Source organism: Tasmannia lanceolata, unplaced genomic scaffold (assembly GCF_043159265.1).
Source record: "Tasmannia lanceolata isolate RefF3 unplaced genomic scaffold, GAP_Taslan_0.1 ptg000003l, whole genome shotgun sequence".
Taxonomy (NCBI): domain Eukaryota; kingdom Viridiplantae; phylum Streptophyta; class Magnoliopsida; order Canellales; family Winteraceae; genus Tasmannia; species Tasmannia lanceolata.
The window spans coordinates 59,835,984-59,857,687 of NW_027518680.1; the positions used below are offsets into that span (position 1 = coordinate 59,835,984).

General features: G+C 39.4%; 1 protein-coding gene across 9 annotated transcripts; it reads left to right on the plus strand.

Annotated features, from left to right (window-relative positions):
- Window positions 1–852: 852 nt before the first annotated feature.
- Window positions 853–21,414, plus strand: LOC143857412 (Prefoldin chaperone subunit family protein). 9 transcript variants are annotated; one of them, XM_077367844.1, is made up of 7 exons: window positions 853–964; window positions 1,143–1,270; window positions 8,761–8,790; window positions 9,336–9,437; window positions 10,705–10,812; window positions 12,782–12,836; window positions 20,839–21,084. In XM_077367844.1, exons 2-7 carry the CDS (start codon window positions 1,179–1,181, stop codon window positions 20,881–20,883), a joined length of 432 nt encoding a protein of 143 aa, XP_077223959.1. In that variant the 5' UTR covers window positions 853–964; window positions 1,143–1,178; the 3' UTR covers window positions 20,884–21,084. The 9 variants fall into 9 exon arrangements, 7 of the variants coding, with proteins under 7 accessions (XP_077223959.1, XP_077223970.1, XP_077223964.1 ...); XM_077367855.1 differs by having other exon boundaries at window positions 906–924; XM_077367849.1 differs by lacking the exon at window positions 853–964 and adding an exon at window positions 979–1,020.
- The last annotated feature ends 290 nt before the right edge of the window (window positions 21,415–21,704 follow it).

Genomic DNA, 21,704 nt, shown 5'->3' on the forward strand with positions numbered 1-21,704 from the left:
TTCATGAAGAAGGTGAAAGAGTCCATCCGGCTCAAATTGACTAAGTTTAATCTTGACACTAGTTGGGTTCATCTATATGTATCATTTTCTTCCATTATCTCTTATCGAAGGTCATGTTCTCTATTATGTTTCTAGCTATCAAGTGTTTCCTCATTGTTTCTACCAGGGGCGGAGCCAGGAATTTACACTTGGGAGGGCCAAACTAATTTATACTTGCGTGCATTGGTCATTTGGGGGGGCCATGGCCACTAAACTAGCTTATAATGCTTGTACTGCCAAAAACCACAAAACAGGTTTCACAAGTTATTGGGGGGGCCATGGCCCCCCTCATGCTCTATGTGCCTCCGCCCCTGGTTTCTACCATGGTTTTAAATTTCGACCGAAATCCGAAATTATGTTTCTAGCTATCAAGTGTTTCCTCATTATTTCTACCATGGTTTTAAATTTCAACCGAAATCCGAAATTTCGGAGGAGACCGACACCGAAACCACCCAAAACCGAAATGGTAATTTATTTTGGCTGAAATTTGACCAAAAAAATGTTTTTTTAATTAATTTAATATTTCACCGAAATTTCGATCGAAATTTAATAATGAATAAAATATTTGTTTCGATATTTGTACCAGATTTCGACCGAAAATTTGAAATTTCAAGGTCCCAAACCGGTACCAAAACCGAAATTTTAAACCTTTTCGATATTTGTACCAGATTTTCGACCGAAAATTTGAAATTTCAAGGTCCCAAACCGGTACCGAAACCGAAATTTTAAACCATGTTTCTACCACCTAAGTTGTTTTCTACCCAAAATGACTTCATGTGAAATTGCTAGCAAATCACAAATATTTTAGGGTAGTAATATATTTACCCCTATTTATTCTCGGGACACCCGTTTCAACTTTATCAAACTACTACAGTAGGTTGCCAGGTAGTATTTTTGGAAATCACGAAAATAGCCCTGTTAGCAGGTCATCTCTCTCTCTCTCTCTCTCTCTCTCTCTCTCCATTTGGAGCAAAATATAGGGTTTCTATTTCCTGCTTTGATTTATCTGATTAGTGAATATTACTTTTCGTAGGATTTATGTTCTTTACCTGCTTCAGTCTCTCAACTGATTTTGCGTTTTGAGTACTTGATTTTTTATGCAGGTTTGTTAGGGTTTACATATGTGCTTCTAGTCTGAGATGGACAGCTTTAAACAAGAAAAAGTTCAGAAATTTGAGGAATTTGTCGATCGTCGCTTGAAGCCGGATCTTGTCCGAGCTATTGCCGCAAGGTAATCTCTAATATCTTTCTTTCAGATACTAATTTTTCAGGATTTCGTTATTCTGGATTTAGTAATCGAGATATTGATTGTGTGCGACTTAAGATGTAGTTCTTTTTTGTAGAACAATTTATGTTGATGCAGTTTTTTTTTGTAGAGACTGAATTTTGTTTGGTCTATGAATTGTTTGATTCGTTCTTATTGGGAAAATTGCCTTGTTTATCGAAACATGTAATTGGTGGGAAGCAAAAAAAAAATAAAAAAATAAAAATTAGGGAAGAGTTCTTTTTAGGCTTTTTGAAAACCTAGTTATAAAAGCCCCTAAATTAAGAGAGGAGAGAAAGGGAGAGAGATGTTGGGAAAAAAGGTTACTATTGCGGAATTACCGGTCCGGATAAAGTTTTCCCAAATCTGAACAGTGAAATTAAATGGGATAGAATAAATATGGAAGCGAAAATAAATTACAAATAACACCGGATATTTTTAAGTGGAAAACCCTCCAGGGTGAAGGGAAAAACCACGGGACCGTAGTCAACTTGAAAACTTCCACTATAGTAAATAATGGGTTACAACATCACCTGTAGGTGGGTTTCTTACAGAGTGTATATAGATATCGTGCTTTCAGTGTATGGCTATGAGTAACTAACACTCTCTCACACACTGGCTCTCACTACACAGTTATCAGAGAACTGTGTATCTCTCTCACACTCTTTCTCTGCAAAGCACTTCACTTGTGCTTCTGCTTATTTCACTTCGCTCTAATGCTTTCTTCCTTCCTCTGCCTTGGTATTTATAGGTGAAGCAAAGGAGAAATGCGCGTGCAAGCGCCATAATTAATTTCGGCACTGAATTCAGCTGCCGTATACAACAAATGCATCGAAGGGAGTTTTTCAACACAAATTAGCTATACGTCCACATTGTGTAACTATTCAAACTACAACCGTGGAATTTCGCGACCTTCGCAAAGGCACGCGCCGAAAGTAGCCGACTTTCACGCGTGCTTCTCGGACTTTCGCACATGGCATTCATTTCTTCCTTGTTTTATCTTTCTCCTCCCCCCTTTGTCCCCCTCTTATTCCACACATTTTTCTTCTCATTTAATATAAGCATTCAATCATTCAATGTTGTATTGAATGATGGAATGAAGTGGGCGAAAACCTCCAAATAGGAGGGACCCACTCCAACAAATCTCCCCCTCACGACCAATTTGGGGGGTTCGTTAGCTTGCAACTTTTCTCTGGGTAGAGTCTTTGTTATCAGGTCGGAGCCATTATTGTCGGTGTGGATTTTTTCAAGCTGTAATAGCTTCTGTTCCAACACATCTCATATCCAGCGATACCCCACATCAATGTGTTTGGATCTGGAGTGGAACGTTGAATTTTTGCTGAGATGAATTGTACTCTGACCGTCACAGTATAGGGCATACTTCTCTTGCTTCTAACCCAATTCTTGTAGGAGCTTCTTTATCCACAGGACCTCCTTACATGCTTCTGTTATAGTGATGTATTCTGCTTCTGTGGTGGATAAGGCAACACATTTTTGTAATCGGGACTGCCATGATACAGCTTCCCTTGCAAAGGTTAATAGGTACCCTGACGTAGACTTTCTCGTATCCACATCACCAGCCATATCTGCATCTGTAAAACTTTGTAATACAGGTTAACCATTTCCGAAACATAACTGAGTGCTGTACGTACCTCTAAGATACCTGAGTATCCTTTTAACTGCTGCCCAGTGTTCCTTACCAGGATTTGAGAGGAACCTGCTAACAACTCCAACAGCATGAGCAATGTCAGGTCTTGTGCATATCATGGTGTACATTAAACTGCCGACTGCCGATGCATAGAGCACTTTATCCATTTTTGACTTTTCTTTCTCACTTGAAGGACGTTATTTCACACTGAGCTTGAAGTGGCTTGCAAGTGGAGAACAAACTGGTTTAGCTTTGCTCATGTTGAACCTTTCAAGAACCTTTTTAACTTACCGTTCTTGAGATAGCCAAATTCTATGATTCTGTCTGTCTCGGGATATCCTCATCCTAAGAATCTGCTTCGCTGGTCCCAAGTCCTTCATGGCAAAGGACTTGCTCAACTCCTTCTTTAGTTTGCTAATTTTGCCGTTATCATGGCCAACAATTAGCATGTCATCAACGTAAAGCAAGAGGCAAGAGTGTAATGAAATCACTGTCTAAAAATTTCTTGACAAACACATAGTGATCTGCAGTGGTTTTGTTGTACCCATGCTTCTCTATGAATGAGTGAAACTTCTTGTACCACTGTCTTGGTGCCTGCTTGAGCTCGTATAAACTCTTATTTAGTCTGCACACGAGATGTTCTTTTCCTTTAGTTTTGAAACCTTCAGGTTGCTCCATATAAATCTCCTCATCGAGATCACCATGTAGAAAAGCTGTCTTTACGTCAAGTTGATCTACCTCCAAATTCAAGCTGGCTGCCAATCCAAGAATAACTCGGATAGAAGACAATTTTACCACCGGCGAGAATATCTCCTCAAAGTCAATGCCTTTCTTCTACTCGAATCCTTTCACAACCAACCTTGCTTTGTATCGTGGTTGTGAGCTGGCTTCTTCAGTTTTCAGTCTGAATACCTACTTATTCTTGAGAGCTTTTCTTCCTTGCGGTAGTTTGACTAGGTCATATGTGTGGTTCTCATGCAAAGATTACATCTCTTCTTGCATGGCTTTTAACCACTCCTCTTTGTGCTCGTCGGACATTGCTTCCGGATAGCTCTCCGGTTCTCCCCAATCAGTGAGCATCACATACTCATTAGGAGAATATCTGTGACTGGGTTGCCGTACTCTGGTAGATCTCTTTAACTGAGGTTCTGGTGGGACCTGTTCTGCAACCGGTTCTGATGTTGGACTGTCATCTGGTGGAGTATTATCACCATCAGATTCTGGTATAGCTCCCCCGTCATTCGAATCTGTGGGTTGGGAGACTGGTTCCAGATTAATTGGATGGTCATTTGATGATTGCTGCTCTTCGTGTTTCTTGAAGTCCTCGATAGTCTAATCTTTAAGAAATATCACATCTCTGCTTCTGATGATCCTTTTGCTGACAGGATTCCAGAGTCTGTAGCCGAACTCTTCATGGGCATAACCTAGGAAGATCCTACGATTTTCCATCGAGCTTGGATCTTTCATCTCTTGGGATGTGAACAAATGCTCTGCATCCAAACACCTTCAGATGGCCATAGGAAACATTCCTGCCTGTCCAGACAACTTCTGGTACGTCACCGTCAAGTGGAACTGAAGGAGAAAGGTTGATCAAGTCAACTGCTGTCCTCATTGCGTCCCCCCAAAAGGAGTTTGGCAGTTTTGCATTTGAGAGCATACATCTGATTTGCTCACAGATGATTCTGTTCATCCTCTCTACGACACCGTTGTGCTGAGGTGTCTTCGGTACTGACTTTTCCAGTCTGATCCCGAAGTTTTTGCAATACTCCTCGAATGGTCTTCGGTACTCACCTCCATTGCCTACACGCACAGACTTAATCGTCTGCCAGTTTCTCTTTTAACCTTCACGTGAAATTGTCTGAACCAGCACTTGATCTTTAGTTTTCAAGGCAAACGTCCACAATTTTCTGGAGAGGTCGTCAATAAAAGTTACAAAGTAGAGAGCGCCTCCGAGTGTTCTACTTTGCATAGTGCAAACATCAGTATGTATCAGATCTAGAAGATTTGCCTTTCTAGATGATGGAGAACTGCGAAATGCAACTCTGTGTTGTTTTCCCATGATGCAGTCAACAAGTATGCAAGGGTGTTACTTTCATTCCCGGCAAAAATTCTTTTCTGGCGAGAATCTTGAGCCCTTTCTCACTCACATGGCCGAGCCGCTTATGCTATAACTCGGTCGGAACTTCCTTCGCCATTGCATTCACTTCACCTTCACATAGCCTGGCTTCTGTGATGTAGAGTGTTACTTTTTACTCCTTTGGCTACCACCAGATTACCTTTGGTGAGCTTCCATTTTCCTTCACCAAAGTAATTGCTGTAGCCTTCGTCATCGAGCTTTCCGGCAGAGATTAGATTGAGGTGGATGTCTGGAACATGCCTCACGTCCTTAAAAAATAGCTTGCATCTGATTTTAGTTTCCAAACAAATATTGCCGATGCCAACTATTTTGGATGCACCTTTATTTCCCATCCTTACAAGGCCAAAGTCGCCGCTTGTATAGGATGTGAAGAAATCCTCATGTGCAGTGACGTGGAAGGAAGCACCTGTGTCAACTACCCAGGTGGAACTCTGGCATGCGAGATTAACACAGTCGTCATCTCGAACAATGACAATTTCATCCGCGGCTATTGCGGTGTCATTTGTTCTGTTACCTTCTTCATTATTTTTGGATTGCTCCGCCTTTAACTTTCTGCATTCTCTGATGAAATGTCCTGGCTTGCCACAGTGGTGGCACTTTTTGTCTAGTCTGAAATTGGACTTTGAACGTCCTCTTTGCTGGTTTTGGCTGTAGGGATTTCGACTTTCGCTCCTCCCGCGCCGGTTTTGCTTTTCTTGTCTATCAGTGACAAGCGCGCGCTTCTGACTAAGGATTGTATCCCTCGTCTTTTCGTCAGGATTCTTCATTTAACATTCTGTCTTTTACCATCTCCATGGTCAGCGTTCCGTCAGGTGCTGAGTTGCTGACCGACACAACTAGTGTGTCCCAGCTCCTTTGGCAAGGAGCTTAATAGGAGCAATGGCTGCAACTCGTCTTCTATTGTTATCTTCATAGAATTGAGTTGATTCACCATGCCTTGGAACTCGCTCATGTGTTCCGAGAAGCTAGTCCCGTCCTTGTACTTCAAATTTACAAGTCTGCGTATCAGATTTGCTATATTCTGGGCGGTTGTCCTCGCATACATTTTCTCCAATTTCTGCCAAAGAACGTAAGCATCATGCTCATTGGCAAAATTTTGGAAAATGCTTTTGTCGATCCACTGTCGGATATGAGCGGCACACTTTCGACTGAGCACTGTCTAATCTCCTTCGGACATGGTCGCCGGTTTGCCTTCTGTAGGCGTTGTCGATTTGTCATCTGTCGATGTTGTCGATTTTTCCATTGTAATAGGCTTCCACAAATCTTTAATGTATAAAAGATCCTCCATCTTTGGTTTCCAGATTGCATAATTAGATGCGGTCAATTTAATCATGTTGCCTGAGCTCTCCTCCATTTAATTCTGCACAGAAAAATAATCTAGACAACCGAAGCTCTGATACCACTTTGTTGGGGAAAAGGTTACTATTGCGGAATTACTGGCCTGGATAAAGTTTTCCCAAATCTGAACTGTGAAATTAAATGGGATAGAATAAATATGGAAGCGAAAATAAATGACAAATAACACCAGATATTTTTACGTAGAAAACCCTCCGGGGTGAAGGGAAAAACCATGGGACCATAGTCCACTTGAAAACTTCCACTATAGTAAATAATGGGTTACAACACCACCTGTAGGTGGGTTTCTTACAGAGTGTATATAGATATCGTGCCTTCAGTGTATGACTATGAGTAGCTAACACTCCCTCATACACTGGCTCTCACTACACAGCTATCAGAGAACTGTGTGTCTCTCTCTCACACTCTTTTTCTGCAAAGCACTTCACTTGTGCTTCTGCTGATTTCATTTCGCCCCGATGCTTTCTTCCTTACTCTGCCTTGGTATTTATAGATGAAGCAAAGGAGAAATGCGCGTGCAAGCGCCGTAATTAATTTCGGCGCTGAATTCTGCTGTATACAACAAATGCATCGAAGAGAGTTTTTCAACACAAATTAGTTATACGTCCACATTGTGTAACTATTCAAACAACAACCGTGGACGCGACCTTCGCAAAGGCAAGTGCCGAAAGTAGCCGACTTTCGTGCGTGCTTCGCGGACTTTCGCACATGGCATTCATTTCTTCCTTGTTTTATCTTTCTCTTCTCCCCCCTTTGTCCCCCTCTTATTCCACACATTTTTCTTCTCATTTAATACAAGCATTCAATCATTCAATGTTGTATTGAATGATGGTGTGAAGTAGGCGAAAACCTCCAAATAGGAGGGACCCACTCCAACAAGAGAATAGGGCTTCTTCTCGGGTTTTTCTCTTGGGCTTTTCTCGGGTTACTCTCGTGCGTACGATCTTTGTTGAAAAGCAAGGGAAAGTGTTGTGGGTTTGTGGGTTTCGGGTTAATTCATTGTAATTTTGCTTTCTCATAGTGAAGATCATGTTCTTGCCCGTGGATGTAGGCGTCCTGGCCGAACCACGTAAAATCTTGGTGTTAATCTTATGTCTTATTTCTTGTTTTACTTTTCCATTTATTTGTGCACGATTGGATCAGTTTTGCCTGACGGTTTTCCTCAACAAGTGGTATCAGAGCTCAGGTTGGAGCAATCATCGTTGGGCCGCACTTGGAGTGATTGTGGGTATCATCGTTGGATCGTGGTTAGAGTGATACATTGGTAGTAGAAAGATTGTTCAAGAGATTATCGGTTGAGATGGAGCTTCGCATCGAAGGTGATCTGATATGGCGGTGAAGCCGATTTCTACCCAGTGACAGGTTTGATGGAAAGGGCAGTTTTCCCTTGTGACGGATGAGGGCGAAGGTGATCATTGTTCAACTGGGCTTGACTAAGGCGTTGAAGGGAAAGCATGGTTTGGCTCTCTTGTGTCAAATGACTTGAGTGGTGATTTCCCTGTTGACTGTTAAGTGGTAACTAAGCTATTGCAAGCAATCTTGCTTGCCGGATAGCTAGTTTCACTAGCAAGTAATCCTCTTTGGTGAGGCTTTATAGCGAGTTGATGATATTATGTCTGACCACATGGTTTGGGAATGACATACTTTTCTAAAGTGGCTTAGGGATTTAGCATCCCTATCTAAAGTGACATTGGCACACCTTGTAAGTTAGCACTTTCCTTAGATAAGAGATTAGCAACATGTGTTCTCTCAACTTACTTTCTTGATGGAATAAAGTGAGACATCCTGAGACTTAGATCAACTACAAAGGTAAAATTGTTACCTCGTGTCATTTGTGCAACAAATATAAGTATTTGATGCCTTACACACCGTCAGACATGATGATTGCTGGAAACCTGACACACTTACATGCACGTTTGTTATTGTTTGTTTCAAGAACACTTGTTATTTTGGGGATGCACACCTTTCTTAACAATACCGACACTTCTTAGTGTAGTTTATTCTGTTTTGCTTGTAAAACTGTTTATTTATTTGTACATGTGAAATATATATTTTTTTTCAAAAAAAATAAAATGAAATATATACTTGCATAAGACTCACATACAAGTTCATAATTTTTTGTACTTTTCATTCTTTTTATCAGATGAGTCATATTCCTTAGTTCAATTCTTTGTGGCTTGATGCTGGTTATCAAAATTGGCTTTGATGTTTCTGATCAGGCGCCTAACTTTTTGTAGCATTTGGTATTACAGTCAAGGAATTATTTATATTTGCTTATGTGACTGGAGGGACTCACTTGGTTTATCTATTTTCCAGGGACAAGATCTTTGAACAACAAAAAGTTTTGTATCCTTTTATTTTTCTCTTTTATTTATTTTTTTGAGAATTTAATTTTCTCTTTTATATATACATTCCATTTCAGCAACTAGTCTTTTGTACAATGATTATTATTTTTTGTTTCTATAGCTTGCTTCCTGTTTCTATTATAATCAAGTAGCACACCCTGAAACAGTAACTATTTGTTCTACTCATAGTTTTAAGACTTCCCTGCGTGTGGACTTTACTGAGTCGACTCCCTTTTCCCATGGCCGCGTTCCACGTTTTTCGCTACAGAGTCAATAAAACCTCCTTTGACTCTCCCGAGTTATGACTGCATCAACCGAGTACTTAGTTGCTTCAACCACATTCTTGGCCGTGTCCGTGCCGAGTCGACATGGATTTTTCTTGTCCGCATTTCGACCTGCATCCGCATTTTAAACACTGATTTTACTCAATTTGTTTCCCTGTATGAAATTACGTTTTTGTTATCAATAATTCTTTCCTATGAAATTACGTTTTTGTGGGTGCCTAGTAGTTAACTTTGTTGTTTCTTTAATCTTACCTGAATATAGCTCAGATCTGAAAAGGAACATTGAAAATTTGGAGAAAAATGGAGTGAATTGCCTCCGTTCATTGGTCAATCTTGGTTCTGAAGTGTACATGCAAGCTGATGTGTAAGTCTATGATATCTCCTTTGTTTTTTCCTTCTTTTGGCTGTATTTGTTGTTTCTATTTTTCAGTTAAGATGAAAGTAACCATTGTTTCTTGCTCTGATCATCTAACAAAATGTTGATGCATATTTCTTTTCCTCATTCCGGTCCATGCTCGATCCCACAGGCGCCCTTTGAATCCTAAGAGGGTTATCATAGTCGAAACTCAACCAAATCTCCCCACATTTCCCAACGATAATCCTCCTTTTGAAGTTCGCGAACTGACACTTGCAACACTGCCAATTGCCCAGCTGCTGATGTTTCCTTTCCTCTGTCACCTTGGCATATCTTATTCCCTCTCGGCTCCTTTGAATGCCCCATCTACTCTCAATTATATTTTCTTCATCGTCCGGTGCAACTGGTCTTCCGTTCTGCTACCCTTACAAAATCTCTTCTAGTATCCATTCTCTCCTCCTATATTGGATACATATTGCCATAAACATTTTAACAAGTACTTCGTAACCTCTGAAATAGTTATTGGGGATGAAACTCATACAATATGTACACAATAGAGTTTAGTCTACCATTTTGTGGTCATATTTTTTTTAAAATGAAATGAATCTTTCTCCTTTGCGGTTCAACCGATGGGAATCGTAATTTGAAAAGCCAAAACGGAAAAATAGAAGAATTGAAATGACAAATTGTTTTGGAAATTATGGATTGAAACTTGATACAGCACACGAGCTGCATAGTTCATGGGCATGCCACAAGTCACAATCTATTCTCCGTTTATTGTTTTATCATGCATCCATTCGTCATTTCGTTATCCATTGTGTTTTCTGTGACAACCATATTTTGAAGATTAACATATTGTCCATTTGTGCTATCTCTAGACGTAGTTGTAATGGTTACCATGTTACGAAGATTTACATGTTCTTCATATATGCATTCTCTATCCATCGTGTCACCATCCATCATACTCATATTCATGTCCATGATAGGGGGCCATAATGTCTTGAGAATAGCATAATGATGCTTTGTGTGTTCTCTATTCGTCATCTCTTCACCCTTGATGTCTTCTTTCGTGTTGCCTAAGTATATTAAAAGCATTCAAACTTAGAGGTATGTAATAATGTGAAGTAATTTTCATTTGATTTTTGGCAGATAAGTTGTCCCAACTTGCCTAGCAAAAATGAAAAAAATTGCTAAAGTTTTCGGTAATTCTTTATCGAGTGGAAATTGAGGTGGGGTACATTTTATCGTATGGTTTGTTTTCTTGGCGTGTCAACAGGCCTGATACACGCCATATATTTGTCGACATTGGGCAAGGGTTTCATGTGGAGTTCACTTGGTCCGAAGCGTTGGAGTTCATATCAGTAAAGGAAGCAAGATTAACCAGGTTCTATGCTCATCCTTTATCTTTAACAGTTTAACTAGTTGTTTTCTTATCTTACAATTGAAAATTTGTGTGGCATAACTGACATCATGTATTGTATAGACTATAGATTAACCCATATTAGTGTAGGGAGATTATATAATGGATATGAGCAGGTAGAAGTACAAGTGGAGCTCACTTGTTCGTTGATCCAAACATTTCATCTGTTAGGCATTGCTATGGGTTGGTCATGCATCAAAATTCACTCTGATTGGATGTATTTAACCATCCGATTTGTATTTGTTGAATGGACGGTTAGAAAACAAACAAACAACCATCTATATTCACGGAATCACGGTAGTGAATTGAAGGCTTGCAATCATTCGATGGGAGTGAATTTTGATGCATGACCAATCCGTGTCCGCATTTTGAAACACTGATTTTTAAGCCTTCTAGCTTGTTACAAATGAATAAGAAACATTTGCCTTTCTTGATAATGCAATTTTATTAGAATTTTTTTTGAATGGCAATTTTATCAGATTTTTAATTTCTTGTTTCCTTCATTGAGATGAAATCTCCCTTGGAATACATCAAAGGGATGAGACCACTCTACTCTGATGTATTCCAAGGATTACTTCATCTTGATGAAGGAAACAAGAGATTAAAGATCTAATGAAGTTGCATTACCAAGCAAGGCTAATGTTTCTGAATCATTTGCAATAAGGAGAACCTAAAAGTGAGACCTGCTGTTCTCATAAATCCAGCAGAAATTAGTAAGATATCTGGATGATTTTTCAAAATCTCGTGAAACTTCTGTGTTTTTGTCAATTAATAAAAAAATTGTGATATTTTCGAAAAGAATAACATCAACAAAAGCAATCAGAAGTGTACCATCAACAAAAGCAATCACTGGGCCTACAATAGCAGCAAACAGCTACAACTTACTGATGTTGATTGAAGAACTAATTCTTCACTACTTATTCACCCTTATGACAAGTATTACATTTCAAAAGAACACCAATAGCATATTCTCTTATCAAATGAATTTTAAAGATTTCTTAAGCCTATTTCATTTGATGAATCTTAGAAAAATGATGGTGTGTTGATGAAATGATAGAAGAGATCAATGCATTTTATTATGTGATACATGGGATATTGTCCCTCGATCATAAGCAAAAAGGAAGAAGCATGTGGCTGCGACACCTGATGCAAGAACAGGTATTAAAGGCAAGGTCATGCATTCTTCACTTTATTAATCAAAGTGCCATCAAGCTGTTTCTAGATCTAGCTTTCCATGCACGAACAAAGCATTTCGAGGTTGATCATCACTATATTCTTATAATTTTGATGATTGAGAATTGACATCTGAATGCATTTGTATTCAAGATTAAGTTGCAAATCTTTCTACAAATGATGTTACTAGTGATCGACACCATTTTTAATTGACAAGCTATTATGTTTTGTGGGAACATATTAGCTGGAGGGGATGCATTAGAACTCTATTTACGTTTGTTTATGGTCTCCTAATCGCATTTATTTCATTTCATAAATACTCATTGTGACTCAAAGATAAATAGGCCTTTTGACCTATTGTTTTACCGATTTGAATAGAACCAAAAGTGAGCTTCTCCCATTCTTGTAGGTGCTTCTATTCTTTTCATTATTTCAACACTATAATTTTGAAGTTATTCTCCCTATATTGTTGAGTGGTATTTGAGCAATAATTATTTCTATAAAATGGGTGCTTCTATCCATCTCTTTGCTCGAATTTGGTTGGATCTCTACCTTCACTAGAAAAGAGAGATGAAAATATAAATGCATGCTTTTTCTCTTGTGCCTTAGACAAGATCTGATTAATTTTGGCTCAGTGATTGTGGGTATCAAAGATTTATATTTTTTTTATTAACTTCCTTTTGTGTTGTAAAATTTCATTTCTTTCAATCTGATAAACTTGGGTTGTAGTTGAGCACCATTTTTATTAACTACTCTCCAGGCAGGTTGAGGAGTATACCCATCTGATTGCAAGCATCAAAACCCAAATCAAGTTGGTAGGTTTCTAATCCATCCATCATTTTGTTTTTTAGACTATTCTCTTATTTGTTGCATAATAATTTTCTGATTTGCTAGCGTCCAATCGCAGAAGGCATTTCGTGGATGGGCTGTTGCATGTGAGAGCAGCCACACCGGCTCACTTTGCAGCAGATTTTCTCTTCATTCATGATGTGGCTGGGTCTCACATGCAACAGCCCATCTGCTAAATGCCTTATGCGATGGATGCTAGCAAATCCCTAATTTTCATTATCATGTGGCTGCTGTATTCAACTTGTTTTTAAGGGATTTGCTAGCGTCTATCGCAGAAGGCATTTCGCGGATGCTCTGTTGCATGTGAGAGCTGCCACACATGCTCACTTTTCAGCAGATTTTGTCTTCAATCACGAGGTGGCAGCTCTCACATGCAACAGACCATCCGCGAAATGCCTTCTGCGATGTACGCTAGCAAATCCCTGTTTTTAAATTTGGATGCAACTTGGGCTTTGTGCTCTTTCATTCTAAATCCAAAATAAAATAAAAATAGGAAATGTTTTTTTAACAGACTGTGTATTTCCTACAAGGGCTTCTTAAACTCCTTATTTTCTTTGAGATGTGGTAATGCTCATCCAGTCGTCTTACTACCATTATCTCAGAACTTTCCAGGGGTAATAATTGACTCCATGAAACACAGGCTCCTTTATGAATCTTGAGAACCTGTAGCTATAACATAAAAATGACAATAATAAAAAACATACTCTGGGCTCGAGCCCATCGGTCAATTGGATAGTTCTGTGCTGCAATCTTGAGGTCATGAATTATATCTTAGCCATTCCTCCAGAAAATATGGTTATACCATTATCATCATCACCATCACTATCCATGCCATCATATCACCATACAATCCACCCCACACACTCCACATACAAATACTGCCACTGTTATAAAGCTCATTAGTTCATTCAAAACAATGCACATTCATCTTAGGTTCTTTGTTTCACATGCACCATACAATCTGTTCCACACACTCCATATACTGGTACCCCGACTGTTCTGAAGCTCATTAGTTCATTTAAAACAATGTGGATGCATATTAGGTTCTTTGTTTCACATGAAATTTGACTATGCATACCTTTCCATCTCTTTCATATGGTTAAAATCATAAAAAATAATAACAAAGGCAACACTAACAATATTATTAGCATCAACAATTTCATCATCATCATCATCATCATCATCACAACTGTTTCCATTATCTACCCGACATGTCAGATACAAGTAGTCTTGATGCTATTAAACTCTTTCAGCAATAGAAGTGCATTAGGGTTTTTCTTTATTTGATAAGGGTATAATTGTATTATATATTTTTTTGGACTGAAGGGCAGTTTCTAATTTTGCTTATGTCATTTATGGTCTTAGAAGTCTAAGGGCCTGTTTGTTTTGGATTTTGTGAACAGATTTTGAGTCCAAAACTGATTATTAGACTCAAAATTAATTTGAGTCCAATAATCAGTTTTGGACTCAAAATCGATTCGCAAAATCAAAACTAAAATGAGGCAAATAATCAGTTCTGGACTCAAAATCGGTTTGTAAAACCTAAAACGGACTTGGCTTAATGGTTTAGATTAATTTTGTGTTTAAGCTCTCTAGGTTCTCTAGAAGAAGTGGTGAAAGTTATTAGTCACTTATTTTTAATATTCCAAAATTATTAGTTGTGAAAGTTATTTGTCAATTCGAGTCTTTTGGCATTCCAAAGTCTCTTGTATTCCAAAGTCCCTTTTAATCCAAGCCTCTCTCTATATAAAGGCTTATTTGTGAGCATTTAAGAGCATGAATGACTGAGTGGATAATTGATAAAGAGCTTCTGTTTGCAATTTTGCAACCTTGTCTTGGTGTAATGCCTTGAGAACCTTTTGTTTATTCCTTTGGTCAAGTTGGTATGACTCCCATCTTCTTCTATCAAGCTAACTAGTTTTCTTTAAAATTTATGTTTCTTACTTCGAAAGTGATTCCAGTTAGGGCCCGTTTGGATTCCTCATATATTGTATTTGGATTTGGAATTGAGTTTTGAATACAAAATGAATAGATCCCAGTTAGGGCCCGTTTGGATTCCTCATATATTGTATTTGGATTTGGAATTGAGTTTTGAATACAAAATGAATAGATCTGGCAGCTCATGTTGAGGGAGACAGAGAGGGAAGGGGTACTTCCTAGTGGAGGGGAGAGGTTGAGGAGCAACGAGGGTGAAGGAAACTGCCAGATCTGTGGATTTCCAATTACTTATTTTCACAGCATATTTGGAAATATGATTTTTTCCACTGTCAGTCGCTGAATTGGAAATCCAAGAATTTGATCCGGATCCAATTCACAATGCAAAATGGGCTGCAAATGTGAGGCATCCAATTCAAAATCTTCTCGGTATCCAAACGGGCCCTTAGTTCTTCCATGACCTCTTGCTTTATAATTTCCAATCTAGCTGTGAATCTTTAAGTTTGTTGGATTCCCATTTCCATCTTAAAGTCTACTTGGATCTGTTCCTAACCTTAAGAACGGTCCAAGTTCCAAGTTTATGCAATTTTCTTGCTGATAGCTCACACATACGCCTTATTTAATGTTCTGGACAAGTACTATTAGATCTGGAATTGTTAAGACAACATGTCAAATCCTATGTGCCTTCTATGCTCTCTAGTGTGATTTTTATTCCATAGGAGTCCAGTTCCAGTCACCTTTGAAACCTTTACAAATTGAACCTACCCATGCCTATTCGGCTATTCCTACCCAACTTTCTATGCTTTAAAGCCCTCTTAGTTGGTCCTTCATCACATAATGATAACAAAAGCAATTGTAACAACAGTAATGAACAAAGGATACTGCATCATTACCATCTACTCCTTGTGCAATCAGTGACTGGCCCAAGTTGACTCTGTTTTACCTTGTCCGAGTTCTCATCCTAGATTGAGTTTTGCCCAGCCGAGTAAATTAAAACTCCTTTGACTCGTCCAAGTCAATAAAAATTGACCTTGTCAATCATTGACTCACTTGAGTTGACTCCTTTTTTCTTTTTCCAAGTTCTTGTTAGGTCAAGCAAGGATTGCTTGAAGCATTATACCCTAGGTATCTAATTTGGAATACCTAGACTGCTGCCTCCAGCCCCTATATATAGAGATACACTAGGGTTATGACAGGTTACTGGGCTCTAGCCCAAGTAGGCCCACTACACTGGTCCATTACCCTATTGGGCTTATATTAGAACATAGTTAGGGTTATAACTATATACCCAACAATCTCCTCCTATGTTCTACATATAGCACAAGGCAAAGGATAGATAATGTGATGTCCAAACAAAATATTGAATCATCCGTATCACAATATCAAAAAAGATCCATAATCCAACAGGAAACAAGAATATTTTTAAGAATAACCAAGAGTTTTAGAAATAATCTAAACTCAAACAAAGAAGTTTCACATGTAAGTGAACTATTTATTCAACTGAAAAGAAAATATTAGTCCCCTCATGGCTTTAGAAAAATTCATTCATTAAATAAATCATCTTCATCAAGATCCAAATCAAGGCAAGCTCCTCCATTTTCGCCAATCTCTGTAAATTACCAAATATGAATTTCATGAAAAATGAATACAATCATTTGTGTAAAACACTAAAGTATCTAGTTCTACTAGAAGAACTTAGTACAATATCATATTGGTCAGTTACTTGAGGTGTGATTTCCTTGTCTTCCTGAAACTTAAAATCCATGAATTTGTCGACAAGATGAGTCTTGGACAATTCCTCCTCCTTTTTTAATTGAGCATCTAAATTATCCCAAATTTCTTTAGCAGTGTGAAATTTGCTAAAGGTTTCTGCAAGATGGTCTGAAAGACAACTTAACAAGTAGTCTTTGCAGAAATCCTCATCCCTAAGCCATTGAGGTTCATCAACATCTTCAACCGTATCAGCAAAGGTACTCAAAACGGTGTCGAAACAATTCAAATATTTTAAACCGAATTGAGTCTTTCGCTTCCACGAATTAAATTCAGATCCACCAAAGGATTGAAGTTTGATCATCTCAAACGGAATTGCATTTTTATCCATTGTATAAATTAGAGGAAAGAAGAAATTGGAAAGAGTGCACCTGATTGGGGATCGCGAGAACCTAATCCGAGAACTGACTCGTTGGCAGTCAACTGGGCTCCACCAATCAGCTGGTCAAATTGTCAAAAGCTGTTGTCGATATATATAAAAAACTTCTTCTTATCGCTCCAGTCGACTAGTCGTACCAGTCGGCTGCTCCTTAACTACTGTCGTATTTAAAAAAAAAAAATTTGTGAGTCTCCAGTCGATTGGGAGGGACCAGTCGGCTGCTCCTTTACTACTGTCGTATTTAAAAAAAATAGTAGTGAGTCTCTAATCTACTGGTCAGGTCTAGTTGGCTGCTCTTGCAAATTCCAAAATCCAACTGGCGGCGTAGGAGATCCGGTGGTAGAGAGAGAGAGAGGCTCGGGGTAGAGGGAGAGGCAGCGGCCTCTTCTTCCTTCTTGCATATTACTCCCCCTTCTTCCCTTGTGTTCCCTGAGATCTCGAACCAGCCGCGAGAGGGAAGAACCGGCGGCGATTGTGGCTCCGATCTCCTCCTTTGCGCGAGATAGAAATTAGTGAGATCGTCCCTTCGTTTCTTCATGCGAGAGAGAGAGAGAGAGAGAGAGAGAGAGCAGTGAGATCATCCCTTGTTGATCTTCTTGATTCTCACAAGTAGAAATCGTTTTACGGAAATAATGCTTCAAGATTGTTAGGTCAAGCAAGGATTGCTTGAAGCATTACACCCTAGGTATCTAATTTGGAATACCTAGACTGCTGCCTCCATCCCCTATATATAGAGATACACTAGGGTTATAACAGGTTAATGGGCTCTAGCCCAAGTAGGCCAACTACACCGGTCCATTATCCTGTTGGGCTTATAGTAGAACATACTTAGGGTTATAACTATATACCCAACAGTTCTCATCTGAGTCTGAGTTTTTGAACACTGGTTTATTCTGCCGCTCAAAAGTAGAGAGTGGGTTGCCTTTGGAATGACATTTCACCTCATATTCATTTTCATGTCTCTTATATACAGTTAAGTAATAACAATAATAGTTACTTTCACGAATCACAACCGTTTCTGGCAAAAAGAGTTCTATTGAGGTAAGGAATGAGGACTACAAGGGAAGAGGATTGCCAATGCCATGATTGTCATTATCATAACTTTGGATGGCGGTTTAGATGCAGAAGATGCCTTCAGGCTAGACTGATTCCCTCCTCTCTTCCTCCTGGGGGTGGGAAAGGAGTATCTCTAGGGAGGTCCAAACATGTCCAAGATAAAAGGATTGGGGCATGGTTTTGTTCTCCTTGCTAATACCTAAACTTTAAGTGGCGGGTCGAATGTCGCTGGTGTCATTCGACTAGAGCATCATTAAAATGGATTCCTCGACTCCCTAGGGTGAAACCTAAGGATGTTTAAGATTACCTTTTGCCTGACTCGGGTAAAATATATCTCAACAAAAACTACGCGCCTCCAACCTTATCTATTTCAGGGCAGGAAGTGGATGTGCGATCAGGTTCCCTTAGATCCTGCTTGACCGGGAAAAAGAAACTCCACAATGAGTCTTTGCAGGAGCTGTGGAATTGGGCACCCACCGTTACCTTGCCCTTCTTCTCTGGCAAAGGATGGAGTTCTTTTTATGTTTGATTCCGAAGTGCAGGCTTCACAGATTATTGCTAAGGGATCTGCGGCCTTGGAAAACCACCTACACTCTCTCTTGCCTTGGAAAAAGGATTTTATTCAAGGAGAGAATGCGCTTTGGGTTCTTTTTTATGGTATCCCTTTGCATGCCTGGGCTGTCTCTACGGTGGAGGCTTTAAGGGGGCTCTTTGGCAAGGTTGTAGAAACCAAGATGGAGGGCAACCATCAGAATTGTATGAGCTTCGTTTCAACTAAGATTCTAGTCCCTCGATGGCTCTTCCCTTATTCTGGTATGAGATTGAAAATCCTTGATCAGCTCTATCCCATTGGTATTGAACTCTCAATGGAATCGTCTGAATCTCCCATTCAGGATTCCGGTTCACCCTTAGCGGCGGACCGGCCAATGGAGTTCTCAAAGCCATTGTCAGGTGAACCGTTGGGCCCTTTTGGGATTTCAAATTCAAATTCAAATTCAAAATTCCTTGCTAAGAGGCCTAAAGAGCCGTTGACTATTCTAGAACAACATTCGATGGGACCTGCACCAAGAAAGGAAGATTTTTTGGGATCGTTGGTAAGTCCCAAGAAACATACCCCTTACACCAGATGGAAGCAGGCTTCATATGTCAGGAAGAGCGTTGTCAATCGCGCCCATGGCGACGTTTACAAAGATTTGACCTTCCCAGGCAGGGGTTTAAGGTCCCAAGATCATTTCATCATGAATAAGATAAGCACCATCTTGGGTTCCAAACCGGGGGCAAAAAAGAAACTTAGCAGATTAATTAGACTCTTAAAATCCAGGCCTCCTAGGTTTGGCCCCATCTATACCTAGACTTATAGCTGGGGTTCCCGGGGATGAAAAAGACTGTGACAATTAAAATAGCCGAATGGCTTGTTTTTTCATAGATAGCTAGGGAGGCATATTGTCAGAATCATAGCATTCCTTCCTAGGAATGAAAGGTTCATGGCTTTACAGCCCTTCGTTTTGCTATTAAAAGGCTCTCTCCATCTTAAGTTTGAAGGCAGGATCCTTAAGAAAGGAAGAATGGCCTCCCTTGAGGATCTGGGAAGACTAGCTTCCTCAAGTTGGCAGTTCTCCCTCTCTATCTCATTCTGGGACTTCACCAGGAATTCGAGGACCGGACCTTGTTCTCTATGGAGACAAAAGCTATTCCACTATCAGACGGTGGGTTGTCGATTAGTGGAGGAAGTTTTGGCGATCAGCGACCCTTAGGAAGTCCTGATCCCGTTCTCTGGGGTTTTATATCTGCTAGAGTTCCCGACCCAGCATGGCATGTTCAAGTCTCCTCCGGTTTTGTTGGGTTACCTAGATCACCAAACTAAATTATCTAGATGGTGATGACAAATCTGTTTTGAGGAAAGCCTTGCATGAGAGCCCCCAAATATAGCACTTTTTGTTGGGGGCCTTGGGATAGTGTTTTGGAGTTTGGGAGCGTGGTGAAGTCTATGTTCTAGATAGTAGGGAGAAAAAATAGTTATCCGACAGGCAGGTAGTGCCTGGACGGGGGAAAGTCACTGTATTGGATGAATTAGTAGATTTTCTTCGTTGCTTTTATCTGGTCTAGGAGTATGCCCCTGGCCATCCTTAATTGATTCTATGTATTGCAAGTCGGGACCTCTGGTCCCCAATGTATTTTCCATAGTTTCAATAAAATTTGTCTTCTATAAAAAAAAATAATAGTTACCGTCACGCTAACCCTTTTTTTTTTTTTTTTTGAAAATTACTGTCATGCTAACCTGTTAAAAAATAAAAAGGAAACAGAGAAAGTTGTAACAGTAATAACATCACCGCAGCCACCGTCATTGTTATTCACTTAGGCTATGTTTGGCAGCCGTGAAAGTTTTTTTTTTCGCATGGAATATTAGTTTATCAAGAGGCAGGGTGGGAGAGGGAGAGAATTGAGAGGGGGGCATGGTTGAAGACAGGGTGAGAAGTGGCTGAAAATCAGGGAAAAGCAAAACCCTATTCAAAATAGAGCTTGTTCTCCTTATTTTTCAGCCACTTTGCACCATATCCTCACTCATGCCTTCTTAATTCTTCCCCTCTCTCACTCTTCCACCCATGTCTCAACACTTGGTAAGCTAATATTCCTTGAAAAAAAATATATTTCATGGTTGCCAAACACAGAGTTTACTGGGAATCATTATTTTCCTTCTCCCACTTGCACCAAATGTAACTACTTTAGTTGTTATTAGGCTCATGAATTCATTCAGCCATGCAAATACTGATAAGCCTCTTTGTTTGGAATGACTATTGAATTATAACATGTTCATATGGTGTTCACAGGTTCTCGAAGGTATTCGAGAGTTACTCCAAATTCCCGCAGAGTGATATGAAGTAAATTTGCAACTTTCAAAATATAGATCTGTCTTTTCTTTCTGTGAATTTTTGTATCTCAATCATATGTTTTTCTTTCTTCTAACAGCTACCTCACTTTTAACTGCACCCTATTACTTGACCTGTAAACAAGAACAGAAGTTACAATTGCAGCTGAAGTTGTTGAATGTTGGAACTTAAAGCGGGATTCACTTATGCCCCTGTTTGGATTGCAGGAATTTTGTGGAAAAAGTTTGGAAGAGATTTTTTTTTGGAGAATTTCCTACATATCCACTGTTGATTACACATGAGAAAAAGCAACTCTAACCCCCTGCAGTTCAAGTTTTATTTAGAGGGACCTTCAATTTATAATGATATCCCTCTAAATAAGTCATAACTATGCAAGAAATGAAATGTTTTTCTTGCAATCTAATGAGGGCCTTGTCTTCCTAGGTGCACCCATGGTTGGCAAAACACAGTTTTAAATGGCTTTCTTTTTTGGTGAGCAAAATGGATTTTCATTTTGCTAGCAACTCTATGCTTTTATTTCTGATGTTTTAATATGTTAGATTGATTTGAAGTTATTTCATAGGTGAGGGGTATATTCACCCCTTTTTCTTTACTTGGGACAACCCCCTCCAGTGGATTTATCACCACTCTTTTACACTAGATGCGGCTGTTCCAAGTAAAACAAGGGCTGAATTTCTTTATATATTCAGCAATTACTTAATATTAGCTTTACATTTCATGCATAAGCTTAAATAGGGATTTGCTAGGGACGATCACAGAAGGCATTTTGTGGAATGGCTGTTGCATGAAAGAGCAGCCACCTCAGA